The sequence below is a fragment of the Bombus vancouverensis genome, chromosome 13 (assembly GCF_051014615.1).
Source record: "Bombus vancouverensis nearcticus chromosome 13, iyBomVanc1_principal, whole genome shotgun sequence".
Taxonomy (NCBI): domain Eukaryota; kingdom Metazoa; phylum Arthropoda; class Insecta; order Hymenoptera; family Apidae; genus Bombus; species Bombus vancouverensis.
In genome coordinates, this window is record NC_134923.1 from 2552241 (window position 1) to 2566728 (window position 14488).

The following is a 14488-nucleotide window of genomic DNA, read 5'->3' on the forward strand; positions in this document are numbered from 1 at the left end:
AATAAATGAGAGTCGAACCAAATCGAAATAGTTAATAACTATTTCTGGTGGCAGCTACTACCGCTTTGATTTAAATATAATTCGAGAAATCCAAGATTCGACATCCAGAGTAACACATAACGATTACGAACACCGAAGATAAAAACCAAATTGTAACATCAATACTTAAATATTTAATAATTTTTTAATTATTAAACACAAATCAATCAGTTTTGGTAATTCTTTATTCTACTGTACAGTATTATAGTATTTTGTTTTACATTATATATATACAATTATATTATGTGGCGCTTACCTTGTAAAAGATCCTATTATACGTTACATGAAGCTTTAATTTTTAATTTATATACAAACTTGGTAAGGAATCTATGGAACGATCGAGCATGGATCGTGATTACATGGACATGACTTTTAAATCTTAGATCGATACTTACGCATAAACTACTTGTTTGAGTATTGTGAATAAGCGCACATCGTCATGTTGAAGTGTCTGAAATATTATTACGAAGCTTATATTTTAAGCTCTTTAACTACGTGTTTGCACTAATTATATATCATTTTGCTGATATATGAAGTATTTTACAATCCTTTCCAAGTAAAAATTTATAAAATTATAATCCTAAATATTTTATTTAATAATGAACCATTCTGTATATTAAAAATAACAAAAAAATTCATTTATACATAATTCATTATAGCTTTTAATTTATCTCGCCATTTTTTCTGTAATATTAATATTTTAAAAATATCTATTGTACATATTTTGTATAAATTCCATTTAACATTTGACTTTATTGAAGATCATAGAGAGATTAAAATTATAGGCAACTTTAACATGACGACACCAGGCATGCTCCAAAGCATAATAAAGTAAAATAATATAAAGTGCAACGCACTATCCTCCAATTTAACAACAAAACGATCAGAATACACATTTTACAATTACCTAAAATACAATTTTTTGTTTCCCCTTTTGATTAAACGTGATTATTGTTAAAACAACAAAATATACAATAATCCGTTTAAAACTGATATAAAACATAATTTTATGTGTACAACCGTTTTATTTTTTTCCTACAAAATCTAGGGAAAGTAACCCAACCAGATCATTAAGCGAGTATTTCATTATTTTTGTCAACAATATACAGCAACGTAATTAATTAACAAACAAATCTTAATGTATGTTCCGGATGAAACAACTAATGATACATAACTAACAAATTCTATACTCTTCTTTTTTTCGTCCTATTCATTTTCCTATTCACTTATTAACACATTGCTTTCCACTTCAATATTATTTGATAAAACAGCATACAATAGAATACAAATATAAGTATAGAATACTTAGATATAAAATTTCTATATGATATATACGTTGGTAAATTTATATTTTATAATTGAGGAGATAAAGAATCATTCTATTTTCAGAAAGATTAAAATGTAATAACGGATATTATATAAAAAGTTGAAACTTAACGTTGAAAAATGTATTAAAAGATACTCTTAGTTAATAAGCAATGTGTTAACAGATATTAGAATTAAAATTTTACATCCACGGATCTATGTAAAAGATGACACGGTAAACTTTTAAATTTGGCCACAGGTGCGAGAGACTCGCTATAAATTATTTCTTAATATGTATCAATGTCATGAATGTACACAATGAACACGTGTGAATACATACTTGATGTTTTGACTTTGCAACCTTGTATATTTTATGGTTACATCAACAAAAGATATTTAAAATTATTTCTGCTTGAAATTAATATTTTTTAAAAGATTAGATACAAAAGTAATTAAATTGAAGGTGAATTGTAAATGAGAAATAGTTGTATTAAATTTTTTTACTTAACGAAATATTTTTTCAATGCTTAAAATTCTTTAGAATTAGTAATTCTTTATTTAAAATTAAATTTAATGTTTAATTTTAACTGTGTTTAATATCAGAATAAAATAGCAAAAAAGTAAGTAAATACCCAAAAATTTAGTATCATTGAAATTATTAAGATTTTTTCAAAAATTGTAGTATACCCAAGTAAACTCGTTAAACATTAAAGCTTATAATAAAAAATATTATTCACGCGTGCTTTACGAAGAATGAGCAATAGTACACTGGTTAATAACACGAAAGAACAATTTTTAGCAATGGGATGTGGTATTGAATGTCAGTGAAATGCTAGCGATAAAATTGAACTCTAAAAACTATTTCTTCAAATTAGTGGAGTATTCTACTTATCTTGATCATCAATTACATTAAAACTTCGAAGAAGCAGCTTGCACGTCAAAAATCAGTTGTCACACTTCGAAACTTGTAATAAATGATTAAATCGGTTGGTCCATTTTTTCTTGAATATGCGCATAAATGTTTCATAATATATTACGTGCTTCTGATTTCGAATCGAACTACAATACACTAATTGAATTTCAAATTTTACAAGAGAAGAAATATAAATTGCTAATATTAAGTCTTAAACTTTGACGTTATTGTTTCTTGCAGCTCAGTACTCGTATAAGTAAAAATAAAAAAATCTTCGATCATATCCGATAAAAAAAGGTAAAGGAAATAGTATTAACTAATAAAGCAGGTATCTGTTCACAAGTGTGTATAAACAACGTATTAAAAAATTAATCGACCATTTTCATGATTTAACATAATGTGATTTATGAGAATGGAGAAAGATTAAAATTAACAAGTCGTAAATTTTTTCCTATTCTAATATTTCTCTCGACAAAGTTATATTTCCTATTATTAATGATTTCGATTAATGTAATAAATAATGGAACGTACAAAATTGATATTTATCTTGTCTAACTTATTAATTATTGCAATATACGTTGTTTGCACGCTCTTTAGATATTCTGCTTACGGCAAAAATTGTAAAAAAAACTAAATCCTTAGTAATAATAATATCAATAATACTAATAGTAATAACTAATAGGATCACATCTTTGGTACACGATACGTCAGTTTCAACAATCTTAACTAGTTTCTCTATCAATTATCTACGGCAAGATGGGCGAAATTAGATCATCTATCTTTTCACTGAACTCTTATTGTTATCAATATCATCAACTTCCGGAACAGAGAAAGATCTTTGTTTTCGTTATCACTCATATATCAACTTTCTGTCAAACAATTCATCATTTAAAAACGACTATTTTACATCAGCATAACAGTCTTCATTTGCATTATTAAATTTCTCTTAGATCCTTAATAGTAGAGTTTTACAAAGTTTATCATTTTTCCAATACTATAACATTTATCCTGTTCGCCTCGTATTATTTAGAATTTTATAAATTGTGCCGTTTTAAAGACATGTATCCTACAGGAAAGTATATGATCAAATTTAAGTTATTCTGCAATCATTTAAAAATAAAAATTTTGTAAAGTGCAGCGTATAGCAAAAAATCCAGCATATCTTACCTAATTATTGGAATGTTTATGATAAATTAACATATACTAGAAATTCCATGAGTCAAGCTCTTTTCGAGGACAATGTGAAATTCGCTTAGTGGTTCAAGAATGTGAATAAGGAAATTTAATAATGTAGTATTTCTTAAGAAAGAAGTTTCTTCATACATGTCTGCAGTAGAGCGCGCTTCACTCATTGGCCGAAGCATTGAATGAAGAAGCTGTTCTCTGGAAGAAGAAAGTAGTAATTAAATTTACAGTAATATACCCAACAAATATTTAAGCTATTAAAATTATAACTTATATACCTTGCTGCTAAGCAAATGAATAACTGAAATTTTCCATCTTTACCAAGAGTTTGACTGAATAAGTTAATTTGATCAATAAGATGACAATAACATCTTAAAGTCGTAAATCTTTGATTATTCTCTGCGTGAATTCGTCTATCTCTATTCAGCCTCTGTGAATATTCGTCCATTTCTTCCAGCAAAGAAATTTCAAAATTTTCTTTTACACGTACTGAAACAAATAAAAGTTAACTATTTTATTTATTCGACAATAGAAAGTTTAAAATAAAACTAAAATGAAATAGCTAAAAATAATAACTTACAGAGATAATCCCAAACGTAAAAATTTTTCCCAAATATTCTTTGGTTCTTAAAACCGAATAAAAATATCTGCTCTAAAGATGGCACAAGACCACCTTCCCCACAAAGTAAAGCAGTCAAAGAACCATCCTGACATTCTCTTCTATAGTGGAATTTGACAATCGCGTTTACAGACTCTCCTATAAAATTACATACATTTTTTTGAATGGAAATTTTATAAATTATAAGTTATAATGTAACTTGTATATAGGAAATAATATAATAATTTTGGCAGAAGGAAAAAAGGAGATTGTGGAGATCATAAAGAGCCTGAAGAGATACCTGAAAGAAAAATGTCTTACGCTAAACGTGAAAGAATCGAATGTGATGAGGTTGAAGAAGGGAGGTGGAAAAGTGAAAAAAGTGAACTGGAAATAGAAAAGTGAAGAAATAGAGGATTTTACATATCTAGTATACAGAATGAAAAGAAATGGAAAAGAACAGGAAGTACATATCAGAAAAAGAGTTAAGAAAAAAAGGCAGAAAAGGCAGAGAAAAAGGGTTAGGAAAAGGAATGTTTGGAAAGGTTTGGAGAAAATGAATATGATTACTCGATAAACTAATATGAACAATCACAGAATACAGAGTAAGATATGGGCGTGGAAAGAGATAGAGAGACTCTGCATGGAAAGTATTTTAGATTGATATTAGGTGTGGATTGGTATATTCTAAGATACTTGATAAGAGAGGAACTAAAAAGAGACATGACGAGAATGAGAGCGAGAATAAGGACATAGAGCTTTGAAAGAAAACTGAAGAGTGGAGAATATAAAAAAGAGAGAAGGGGAATATAAGGAAGAAACTAGACGGAGCCTGGTAAAGGAGAGTGCATGGAAGAAAATAGAGGGAATAGGAGGAAGAGCGGAGGAGGAAGGTGGAGGCAAGGGTAAAAATAGGAGATGGAAGACATAGAGAGAGAAAAGCAGAATGTAGAAAGAGGAAAGGAGAGAAGGCAATAAGAGCGAAAGAAATGCCAATACATCTGAAGAAAAGATGAAATGAGGATAAAGTGAGGAGACTCACAAGATTCAGATTAGGCAACGAGATTGGGGAAGGAAAATATTGATTAAAGTAAGAGAGAAAGGAGTGTAGGCTGTGTGGAAAAGAAAAAGAGACATAGGAATATGTGCAAGAGATATATGTGAGGAAGAACCGAGAGGATAGCAGGAAAATGTAGAGAGGATATTAGGAGAGGAAAGGAAGGCGAAGAGTGGGTGGACAACATAGAGAAGGAAAGATTGAAAATGACTGAAGGGTAAAGGGAGGGTAAGAAGGAGCAGAGTAATGAAATAAAAATAAGGCCAAAAAGAGATGGTTTAGCCAATAAGTTAGATAGTGTAAGGTAGGTGCAATAAAGATCAAATTCTACCATATAGACGAGTGTTTAGTATATAGATAGGATGGAAATGAGACAATTAAATCTAGGATAGCATAAGATAGAATAAGCTAGTTAAGTAGATAAGGAAATACAGAATAAGAATTATTGTAGAACAAAGGGCATTTTGTAATCCCAAAGGAAAAGAAATAAAACATTATAACTACTATAACTTGTACATGTGTTACGACCGTTCGCGGAGAGACGCGGTCGCGAGGAAAACGCGTCAGCGAGAGGCGTAAATTCTCGCTACGATTCGATGAATCGACGCCGCGAAGTAGTCGTTCCCCTGTTTCGGTTAAGATAACAGAGGTGGTTGATTGAATATGACACAGTAGTAAGTTATATTTCACCGTTTATTCCACAACTTATAACGAGGATAGTTACACTGGTGCGTGTGTACGAGATGATTGAGTGACTGATCTGCAGGTGTGTCTACCCGCTCGAAGGATGTTGACCGTTCGAAGGATGTGAAATCAGTACTGTACTGGGAGACGATGATGTGTCGGAGGAAAGCTAAGGATGGGTGTGTCTAGCGCACGGGACCATCGGATTTGTTGGTGCCGATGTTATTTAGGAGAGTGAGGGAATAGGCTTCGTTTTTAATTGGTTAAACGAAGGGTCTTAACCGCCCTCGAGAGAAAGTGGTTAGTGGGAGGAAAGTTGCAGCGTGCGTGAGAAAAACCAGCTTTCCCTTGTCCAGCCGTGGTAGACAATAGTGTTTAGAAATTCTTCGGAACCAGATGTTTGTTTTGTTTAAAGGACCTTTTCTAGGAAATCTATAAGATTTATGGACGGTGCTTAAAACTATGGAGGATACGCTGCGAGTATCCGAAGACATCTGGTTGCCACATTGCCCGCGGTGTGTGGCCTGGGCTAGGTAGAGTGTTACGCGACGTAACAACATGTATAATATGAATCACCTAAGAAATGAAGCTGAAATATTTTTGATACTATTATATCGAAAATGTTTCAGATAAAAATTGTATGGTTTCAAGGAAGGCATGTTCTAATGTTATTAATTTTTCTGCAGGTGGGTGCTTACAGATTGTATGAAGGTTAGCTTTGTTTTTTTAAATGAAATCATGTACTTTGTAATGCATTAATGGATATAATTTAGAGATTCTTTACAAAAAATTATTTAGCTACATGTATTGAAAAGCTATTAGATCTTTTATATGATAAATTTTACAAAATAGAAGTCAAAATATCTACTAAAGTAATAGTTTTTCGATACAAGTAGGTAAATGATATTTTATGGTAAATCTCAAGCTGTATCGCTTAAAGCATTACAAAATACATGATTCTATTTTAAAAAAAAAACAAAGTTGATCACAGCACGACTTTTAAGCGCCCACCAATAGACTAACTAATAATAAATAATAAAGCTAACAATATTAAAATATCTAAAACATTTTTTAATATAATTAATAGCTTCGAAGATATTTCAATTTCACCTTTTAAGTGATTCAACCTGTATATAAGTGAAAATATATAAATGATTATATATGAATGTATATATATTTTTTTCGTTGGCATAATATAAGCATTTAAATTTACTTTCTGAATTAGAAAAGGTGTATGTACTTCAATAATATTTACCTAACATATGTTGCAGTTCGACTTGAGACACTATAGGACGTCTAGGTATACTAGGAGACCTACATCTTGGTGGTGTTGAACATGATTCAACCAATTCTTCACTATCGATATTACGTGGTACCAAGGCACCTACTAATAATCTTTCAGTAGATCCATCATCGATACCTCTGCCAAGCCATCTACCACAAGGGAATTTAAATGTGTGCCCTGTAACTTCATTTCTCACCACAACATGTTCTACCATCCATTTTGGCGAAAGACCTGTATTGTCATGTCCTATACGTAATGTAGAGAGCACGCCCAAATTCTTATGCTAAAATAAACGTTATAAAATTATGTAAAGTCATGAAAAATAATTAATTCTCTTAACATTCTATATTTTCTAAAATTCAGAAAATGTTAAATATGAAATGAGTCATGAAATGTTAAATATGAATTATGTATTTATAAGAACATACATGAAACACAAATTCCAACGCTCCCTTGGGAATTGGCACTGGATTTGTTTCACACAATGTACCAGAAATAGCGATCCAACTGTTTGCCGAAGTAGTAGCTGCGCTAGCTTTTCGACTAGGAAATATAACGACCCTGTATGGCAATTTCGTAGTTGGATAATTGTTTGTAAAGCAGAAGTAATCGACGGCATTCAACGTTAAAAGATGGTATAAGAATTGTTCCTTTTCTTCTTCGCAACGCAAAAATGCCGAGCGTTTATACTGACTTCTAAAAACAAAATGACATAAAAAATCTTCAATTTTATTACTTATATAATATTCTACAATATAACCAAAAATGTTAACTATTACTTATGTTAGTTGTAAAACACGTTGTAACAACTAAAAGCCAATTTATCAATATTATAAAACTTAAGTAATTAGTAGTATTTCTACCAATCTTACCTTAACAATCTGGTATCTGATAATAAAGTTTTCAAATGACGAGAAAGAAGTTTCTTTTCAAGTGCTAATCGAACCCAGGCTCTAGCATATCCAATATGCGTTTTAATATCAGTCATTGCCTGTACATTCCGAATATCAAAAAGCAAAGAATTAGGCAAAGGCCTCAAATGTTCAGGGCCAATTTTTCTGTCGCCAGGAGACTTGTGCTTATCCGTGCCTCGTGTAGGCGAGTCGATCTCCAATGCCAGGTTTGGTAGATCTGTTATTGTTAACAAATATAGAAATCTAATTACACAATAATTTCAAATAGACAAAATAATTGAAACTCGTTTTTCACACTTTTATAAAAAGTACTTTTAACACTGCATGCAAATGATAATCTCATGCTTTGGACGAAAAAGAAATAGATGCATCCTGGAAGAATCATTTCAGGCATTCCATGTACGAAATACAAATGTTTTTATTTTTAATTTAAAATTACGTTATACATGCTAATTATTTCATATTTTTGTAGTACATCACTAATGAACTAATAAAAGGAAATCGCTTTTGACATTACATATCTACGATACCTACAAGTTGTGTGAATATGTATTAAAAACTGTCTTTTAATGTTTAAGACATATATCAAATCATGCGATTTGCTAATATTTATTATGATTATTACATTTAAATATAGAAATAGTGTGTATATATGTATTAGAGAAAAAGCTGATCGAATTACTTGTGGCAAGCCAACGCTAGGGCTTACCATTAAAATTCTCCTTGATATAAGAAGCAATTTCAAAAATATTTTTGCCCTTTAAAGATGAAATTAAACGCTCTGGTAATCCAAAAAAGCTACTTGGTGATTTCTTGGCTATTTACAACAAAGAAAAATAAAACGCAAATAAAAATCAACTGAAAAAGAAACATTGATCCACGTTTTAAATAATATTGTGACTCAAAAAGCAATATTTCTAATTTCAATAAAGTAAAGAATTATTCTTTATTTCGTTGTGATACCAAAAGAAGAAATTATTAATTTGTATTAATATTACTTTGATACTAGATAACTAGCTCTTTGCTAGAGCTTTAATATTTGAAACTACTTAATATTTTGGACTATTTATGAAACTTTAATATTTAAAAATGTTTCAATGATACTTTAAAATTATAGTTTAAAATATTTTATTTACTCTTTGAGTTACATTACCATCATAAGTAGAGGACAATATATTTAATACAGTCAACCCTCCTATTACACGATTAATTAATTGCATTGTACTGAAACCGTGTTAAGCGAAATCAAAACAATGTAGTAAAACATACATATGTGCTATATGAATGTTGTTCATATGAATGAATATTTATTAAGTCGTGGTATATAAAATCGTTTTGCAATTTTTGTGCTGTGTTATATCGAAACCGAATTTTTATACTGCTTTGTTATAAGAGGTTGAGTGTAATAATACCTATAATAAATAAAATTTTAAATAAAATGAAAATGAATAACACCTATGAAGTAAGCATGAAAAAGGAAGTAGGCAGCAATTTGATCATATAAAGAAATATTTGTATTATGTTCTGCAATTCTAAATTATACTTCATAATAGCAAAACACTATATTTAAAACATGTGATTTTACAGAATCAATATTCTCTCGGAAATAACAGTCAAACATATTCACTATAGTATGTGCACGTTTAGCAAAAACATGTAGAATCAAATAAATAATTATTTATGAATAATGTGTCACTTACAACTAAGGGAGTGCAGAGTATCTACGTATGAGAAACTAATCTCTACTTTTAACACTTTATCTGAAATAGAATAAGACACGTACAATCGAGACGTTTCCGTAGGACGCACCACGCTAACGCTGCATTTCCAAACGTCATGAATTTTAGTAAATATTACAGTTTCGATGATGAAGTGCGATGTGTGTAACAGATATCAAAGTATAACAAATTTCCACATACCAGGAGAAAGAAAATTAGGATCTATTGGTTTACTCGGGTCGTTGCACTCTTCTTCTTGATACATGGCAAGATGCGACCAAAGAGCGCTTTTCCCTTGTTTATTTTGCAATCCATGACTCCAAACTCGTTCTAGGAGATCACAGAGACTGGCAACTAGCGTATTTTCTTCGACATCGGATAACGATTCACCGCCATGACCTAATGCAACTGCTTCAGAACCCATTTTTTCAACCAACATTCTTTTTGTTTTTGATTTACAATCCTTAAAACAAACACAAAAAAGCAGATTAACGTAACTTTCTCGTGTTAATAAATTTACTTATTTTATTTTCATTTTAGTAAATATACTTTGAGCAATTTTTCAACAAATGTCCAATTTGCTTGTGCTATTAATGCTGGACTCATATCTGCAGAGAGCTTAGTTTGAGGTCGAGGTGATTGTGTTTCTTGAGGTACTGGAGTTTTCCCATTTGACTCCATAGATTTCATTTTATACTTCCACTGAGTCTGACCTCTCCGACTACTGTTATAGATATAAAATTAATTAAACTCTAAGAATAGAAATAAAAATTGTATGAATAAATAAAATATTTAGACAATAATTATAATAGCTGATTTTCAGGATACTGCAAATAAAAAATAAAACAGTGAATCAAATTATATGATAGTATACAGTAACCTCAGATATACATGTATAATGCTGTAAAATTTCAAGTAAATTCTTACCGAAGTATACTACACGTGAAGCAGGAAATAAAATAATAACCGTTAATATTTCTTGTGTTGATCTAATTGTCAGAAAAATGCATTTGTTCAAAATATTTACCTTTGAGTTGGCTCCTTATTTAATGCTACACTGTCTAACAAGGGAAAACTTCGAAAATACGCTGCTCTATGAGGAACGATCTCTGTAGGTGGATTCGTTTCAAAATCTACGTTTGTCAACCTTTGTTCCAATACCTTTTGCGATTCTTCAATACTTGTACAAGGTTCATAACGTGTCGATCTTACAATACCTTCTCCAACTTTTTTCCTATAATAAACAAGAATAACTTTATCATTTGGGAGAATATCACAGAATAATGGTACAAAAAATTTATCTTTCTTATGCTTACCTTAAGAGAGAAATTCTTTGATCAAAAACTCGTGTGTTAAAATCAAGCTCACTCCACGTTGACATAACTTTGCTGTCGACAAGAGATGCAAACATTTGTGTTTCTAGAAACCTTGATAAAAATGGCAAATGCTGTGTGGGTTGGTCAGATAAAAATGTAGCCTTATCAAAAACATGCATACTATCCCTATTATTCAACCATTCATCTTTGTCCTGAAAGAAACAATCGTTTTTCTTCCTCAAATACAGTTTAATATTTATGTTAAATATTATTTATATTATTTATATTTTATAATTCATATTATATAGATGTCATTTATATTATTATAGATATTAGATATTAATTTATATAAATATTATTTTCATAGATATTCATTTATATAAATATAAATATTAGTAGGTAAAAAAGGTAAAAACAGATCGAAATAAACACATTTATTCTTATTTTTGAATTAACGAGTAGCGAGTTTGCTTTTGAACGAACTACATTTGTTTAATTTTATGATAGAGCTTCGAAATAATATCCTTACGCATAAACATAAGTCTGCAAACGTTTTACTATTGTCTGTCCTATTCTTTCTATTTGTATAGTTTGAATTTGTTGAAAACTTTCTTTAGTTTTGTTGTGAAATATTTGAACATTATCAATGTATGTTTCACAAGTCCGATTTAAATCGTGGAGCGAGCACAATAGGAAATAGGATCTTCACGACTTATTCAACTACTTGCAAATCGCTTGTTTCAAAGTATCCTAACTGCTTCTAACTGAAATGCGTTTGAGCATCATCCTGCATAAAATATATACATCACATTTAAATGTGTAAGTATTTAAGAAATTAACACATGATTCTCCGGTTCATTTCCCATGGAGAAATGAGTCCGAATAAAAACTCATTGTAACACAAAAATGATAATAAATAGAACATATGTTTATACGAACTTTTCTTATCTTTTTCGCGTACTAAATCAATTTCTAAGGAGATTCTTATATATTATGAAGCAGCTTATATGAATACTCTTTCGCACCTGACTTGGTTGAATAACGAAGTGTTCGTAATTAGAAAAAATCTGTACAAAACGGTTCAAAAAAATCTCTCTAATGGCATTGTTAAACATAAGCATCTCTTGATATTCTTCTTGAGGTGAGAGTATCTGCTCTTTCACGTTATCTTCCACTGAATCAATATCTTCCACGTTCACTGCAAGAAAAATGGATACTAAACAAAAATGACCAAATGATGCTCTAAAACTAAACATATCTATATTTAGTTAAAAAGCTCCTTTACTATATTTAGCATACAATAACTACCAAAATGTTTAATTCACCTAAGTAAGTCTTCTATTATTAGAGCTCTTAGAAAGAAAGCAGAAAAATTTTACATAAATAAATTTAAAGAAATTTATATACAAGAATTTATATAAAAATATATATAAATAAAATTATATAAAATAAAAAATCTTTACCAGTTCTTTTAGCGATATCTACTATCCTTTGTAACGTGTCTGATTGTGACGTCGGTTCCGGTCGATTCCAATCCAAGACATCGTGTAACGAATGTTTTCTGCGAGGAAGATGACATCCAGAACCAGGAAGCGTCAAACTACTAGTCATGATGTCACCGTTATAATGATTTATGACCGTGTTATCAGTCCTGAAAAAACATTTTGATCTTAACAGTTGAAAAATACTCATATAAAAAAGAAAAAGATGAACATTTTCAACTTACTTTCCCGCGTGTGGTACTTTGTACTTGTTTAAGAGAGCTCTAATCTCGGCAATAAATTGCATTTTATGTGGAAATACAGGTAACTCTTCTGGAAATTGGCTACTTTGCTTATCTATATCTACATAACAAAGATTTGCCTGTAATCAAGAAACAGAATCTAAAATAGCGTCATCTCAAACACAAAATTAAAAGAAGAAAAAAGAGAAGACATTTTAACTACGTCAGATTAGATTAAATAACATAAAATAATCTTAAATTCAAACTAGTTCACATATTTCGCATAACTTGGATTAGAAGATTTTCAAATTTTTGCCAAATTCTCTATCTTAGTAAATCTATTCTATCATAAAACAGAAATGCATACAAGAGAAAAATGACTAATTTTTTAAATGTCCGCTCCAACTAACATATTCGGTGTTACTAGCGCATTTTTATTTTTGTATATTTCAACAAATAATTTTAGGAACACAAATAAAATAGTGAAATAAATATATTTTCAAAGAAACACGCAACTCCTAAAGAGAGGTATTCCTTTATTTTAATAGCGGAGAATCAAATTTTTTTCGGATCTAAAGCATTTGATTTTCCATTTAATTTTCATAATAATTTTCAATATACAAGATGATAGAAATTTTAAGGCCCTGATTTTGAAAAGCGCTAAACACTCACTTCGCTGGCAATTTTCAATACACCGCCCTCACTTTGCGCGTGCAAACCCATTATAAATGGTACCGGCGCGTCCAAGAAGTGATGTAGACTGGCGGGCAATATCGGCACGTACACATGTTGCCAGGAAAACGGAAAGAGAAGCGCCGTTATGCATTCGGATACCACCATCAACTTGTGGAAATCTGAACTTCTGAGTAATACTTGATTCTCCAATAGGACACATGTAAACAATTGAATCACACAATCCGCTCCAAGCCATGTGAATATATCCTTCAGAGGGTAATCTAGCATTTGTAACTCCTGCGATGGCGTTGGCTGATGGATAACCAGCTCTAATGGCGATTTCGCTGGCTCGTCATTGGGAATGAAGAACTTTAACGACTTTCCAGGTAATGGTACCGGCACATTGTACAACAAATTGTATACATATGACTCTAAACTAAGACCAGGTCCTGGATGTCTAGGAACACATCTATAAAGATAAATATTCTGTTAGCTCCCAATAAGTAGTGTATATATAATAGGAATGTAAGCTTCGATATTGCCTTAAGTTTTACGTAGTTTTAAATGTATATAGCTCTAACTTTCTCTCGCCCGTGGAAATTATAGTTTTGAAAAGGCTTATATTTCTTGATAGATGATTAATTTCCTAAAAGAATTTTCTGATTCTATAAATTCCACTTAAAATGTGTAATGGTGTCCATAGTACATTTATTCTTTGATTTTTTGTAAGCAAAAACGTTATTTTGCGTTATCTATACTTTTTACTGAGTGATAGTATATTAATTGATTGGTTAAATTATACAAGCTTCAGCTTTCTTTAATATTTAACTCCACAAAAGTAATAAAGGAGTAAAATGAATTTTGAAGAAATTTAAAAAAATAATACGAATCATTGGAAATTTTGAAAAATTTATTTGAAAACTAAAATTTCGTACTTCTTGTCACTAAAAATGTTAATTTATAATATCTTCAAAGGAAACTTAACTTAATTTGGCTTGGGATAATGGTTATTTCAAGGGTGAAAGTAGTTTATTAACGATCTTCTACATTATCAAACTAGCGAGAGATGAAGGAAC

General features: G+C 30.4%; 1 protein-coding gene across 6 annotated transcripts in view; it reads right to left on the bottom strand.

The window, feature by feature from the left end:
- Nucleotides 1–206: 206 nt before the first annotated feature.
- Nucleotides 207–14488, bottom strand: part of pns (DENN domain containing pinstripe) — a 72182-nt gene continuing 57900 nt past the window's right edge. For 2 of the 6 annotated variants that reach the window (XM_076623878.1, XM_076623874.1), the window contains 16 exons: nucleotides 13410–13881; nucleotides 12741–12877; nucleotides 12478–12665; nucleotides 12040–12212; nucleotides 11015–11226; nucleotides 10726–10932; nucleotides 10248–10422; nucleotides 9900–10161; nucleotides 8690–8797; nucleotides 7939–8197; nucleotides 7495–7762; nucleotides 7037–7349; nucleotides 4023–4199; nucleotides 3721–3931; nucleotides 3425–3640; nucleotides 207–3323 (listed from right to left, as the gene is read on the bottom strand). In XM_076623878.1, the coding sequence (XP_076479993.1) occupies nucleotides 3451–3640; nucleotides 3721–3931; nucleotides 4023–4199; nucleotides 7037–7349; nucleotides 7495–7762; nucleotides 7939–8197; nucleotides 8690–8797; nucleotides 9900–10161; nucleotides 10248–10422; nucleotides 10726–10932; nucleotides 11015–11226; nucleotides 12040–12212; nucleotides 12478–12665; nucleotides 12741–12877; nucleotides 13410–13881 (3352 nt within the window). In that variant the 3' untranslated portion in view covers nucleotides 207–3323; nucleotides 3425–3450. Of the gene's footprint in view, nucleotides 3358–3424; nucleotides 3641–3720; nucleotides 3932–4022; nucleotides 4200–7036; nucleotides 7350–7494; nucleotides 7763–7938; nucleotides 8198–8689; nucleotides 8798–9763; nucleotides 9800–9899; nucleotides 10162–10247; nucleotides 10423–10725; nucleotides 10933–11014; nucleotides 11227–12039; nucleotides 12213–12477; nucleotides 12666–12740; nucleotides 12878–13409; nucleotides 13882–14488 lie in introns of all 6 variants that reach the window. The other 4 variants (XM_076623876.1, XM_076623875.1, XM_076623877.1 and 1 more) reach the window with 4 other exon arrangements.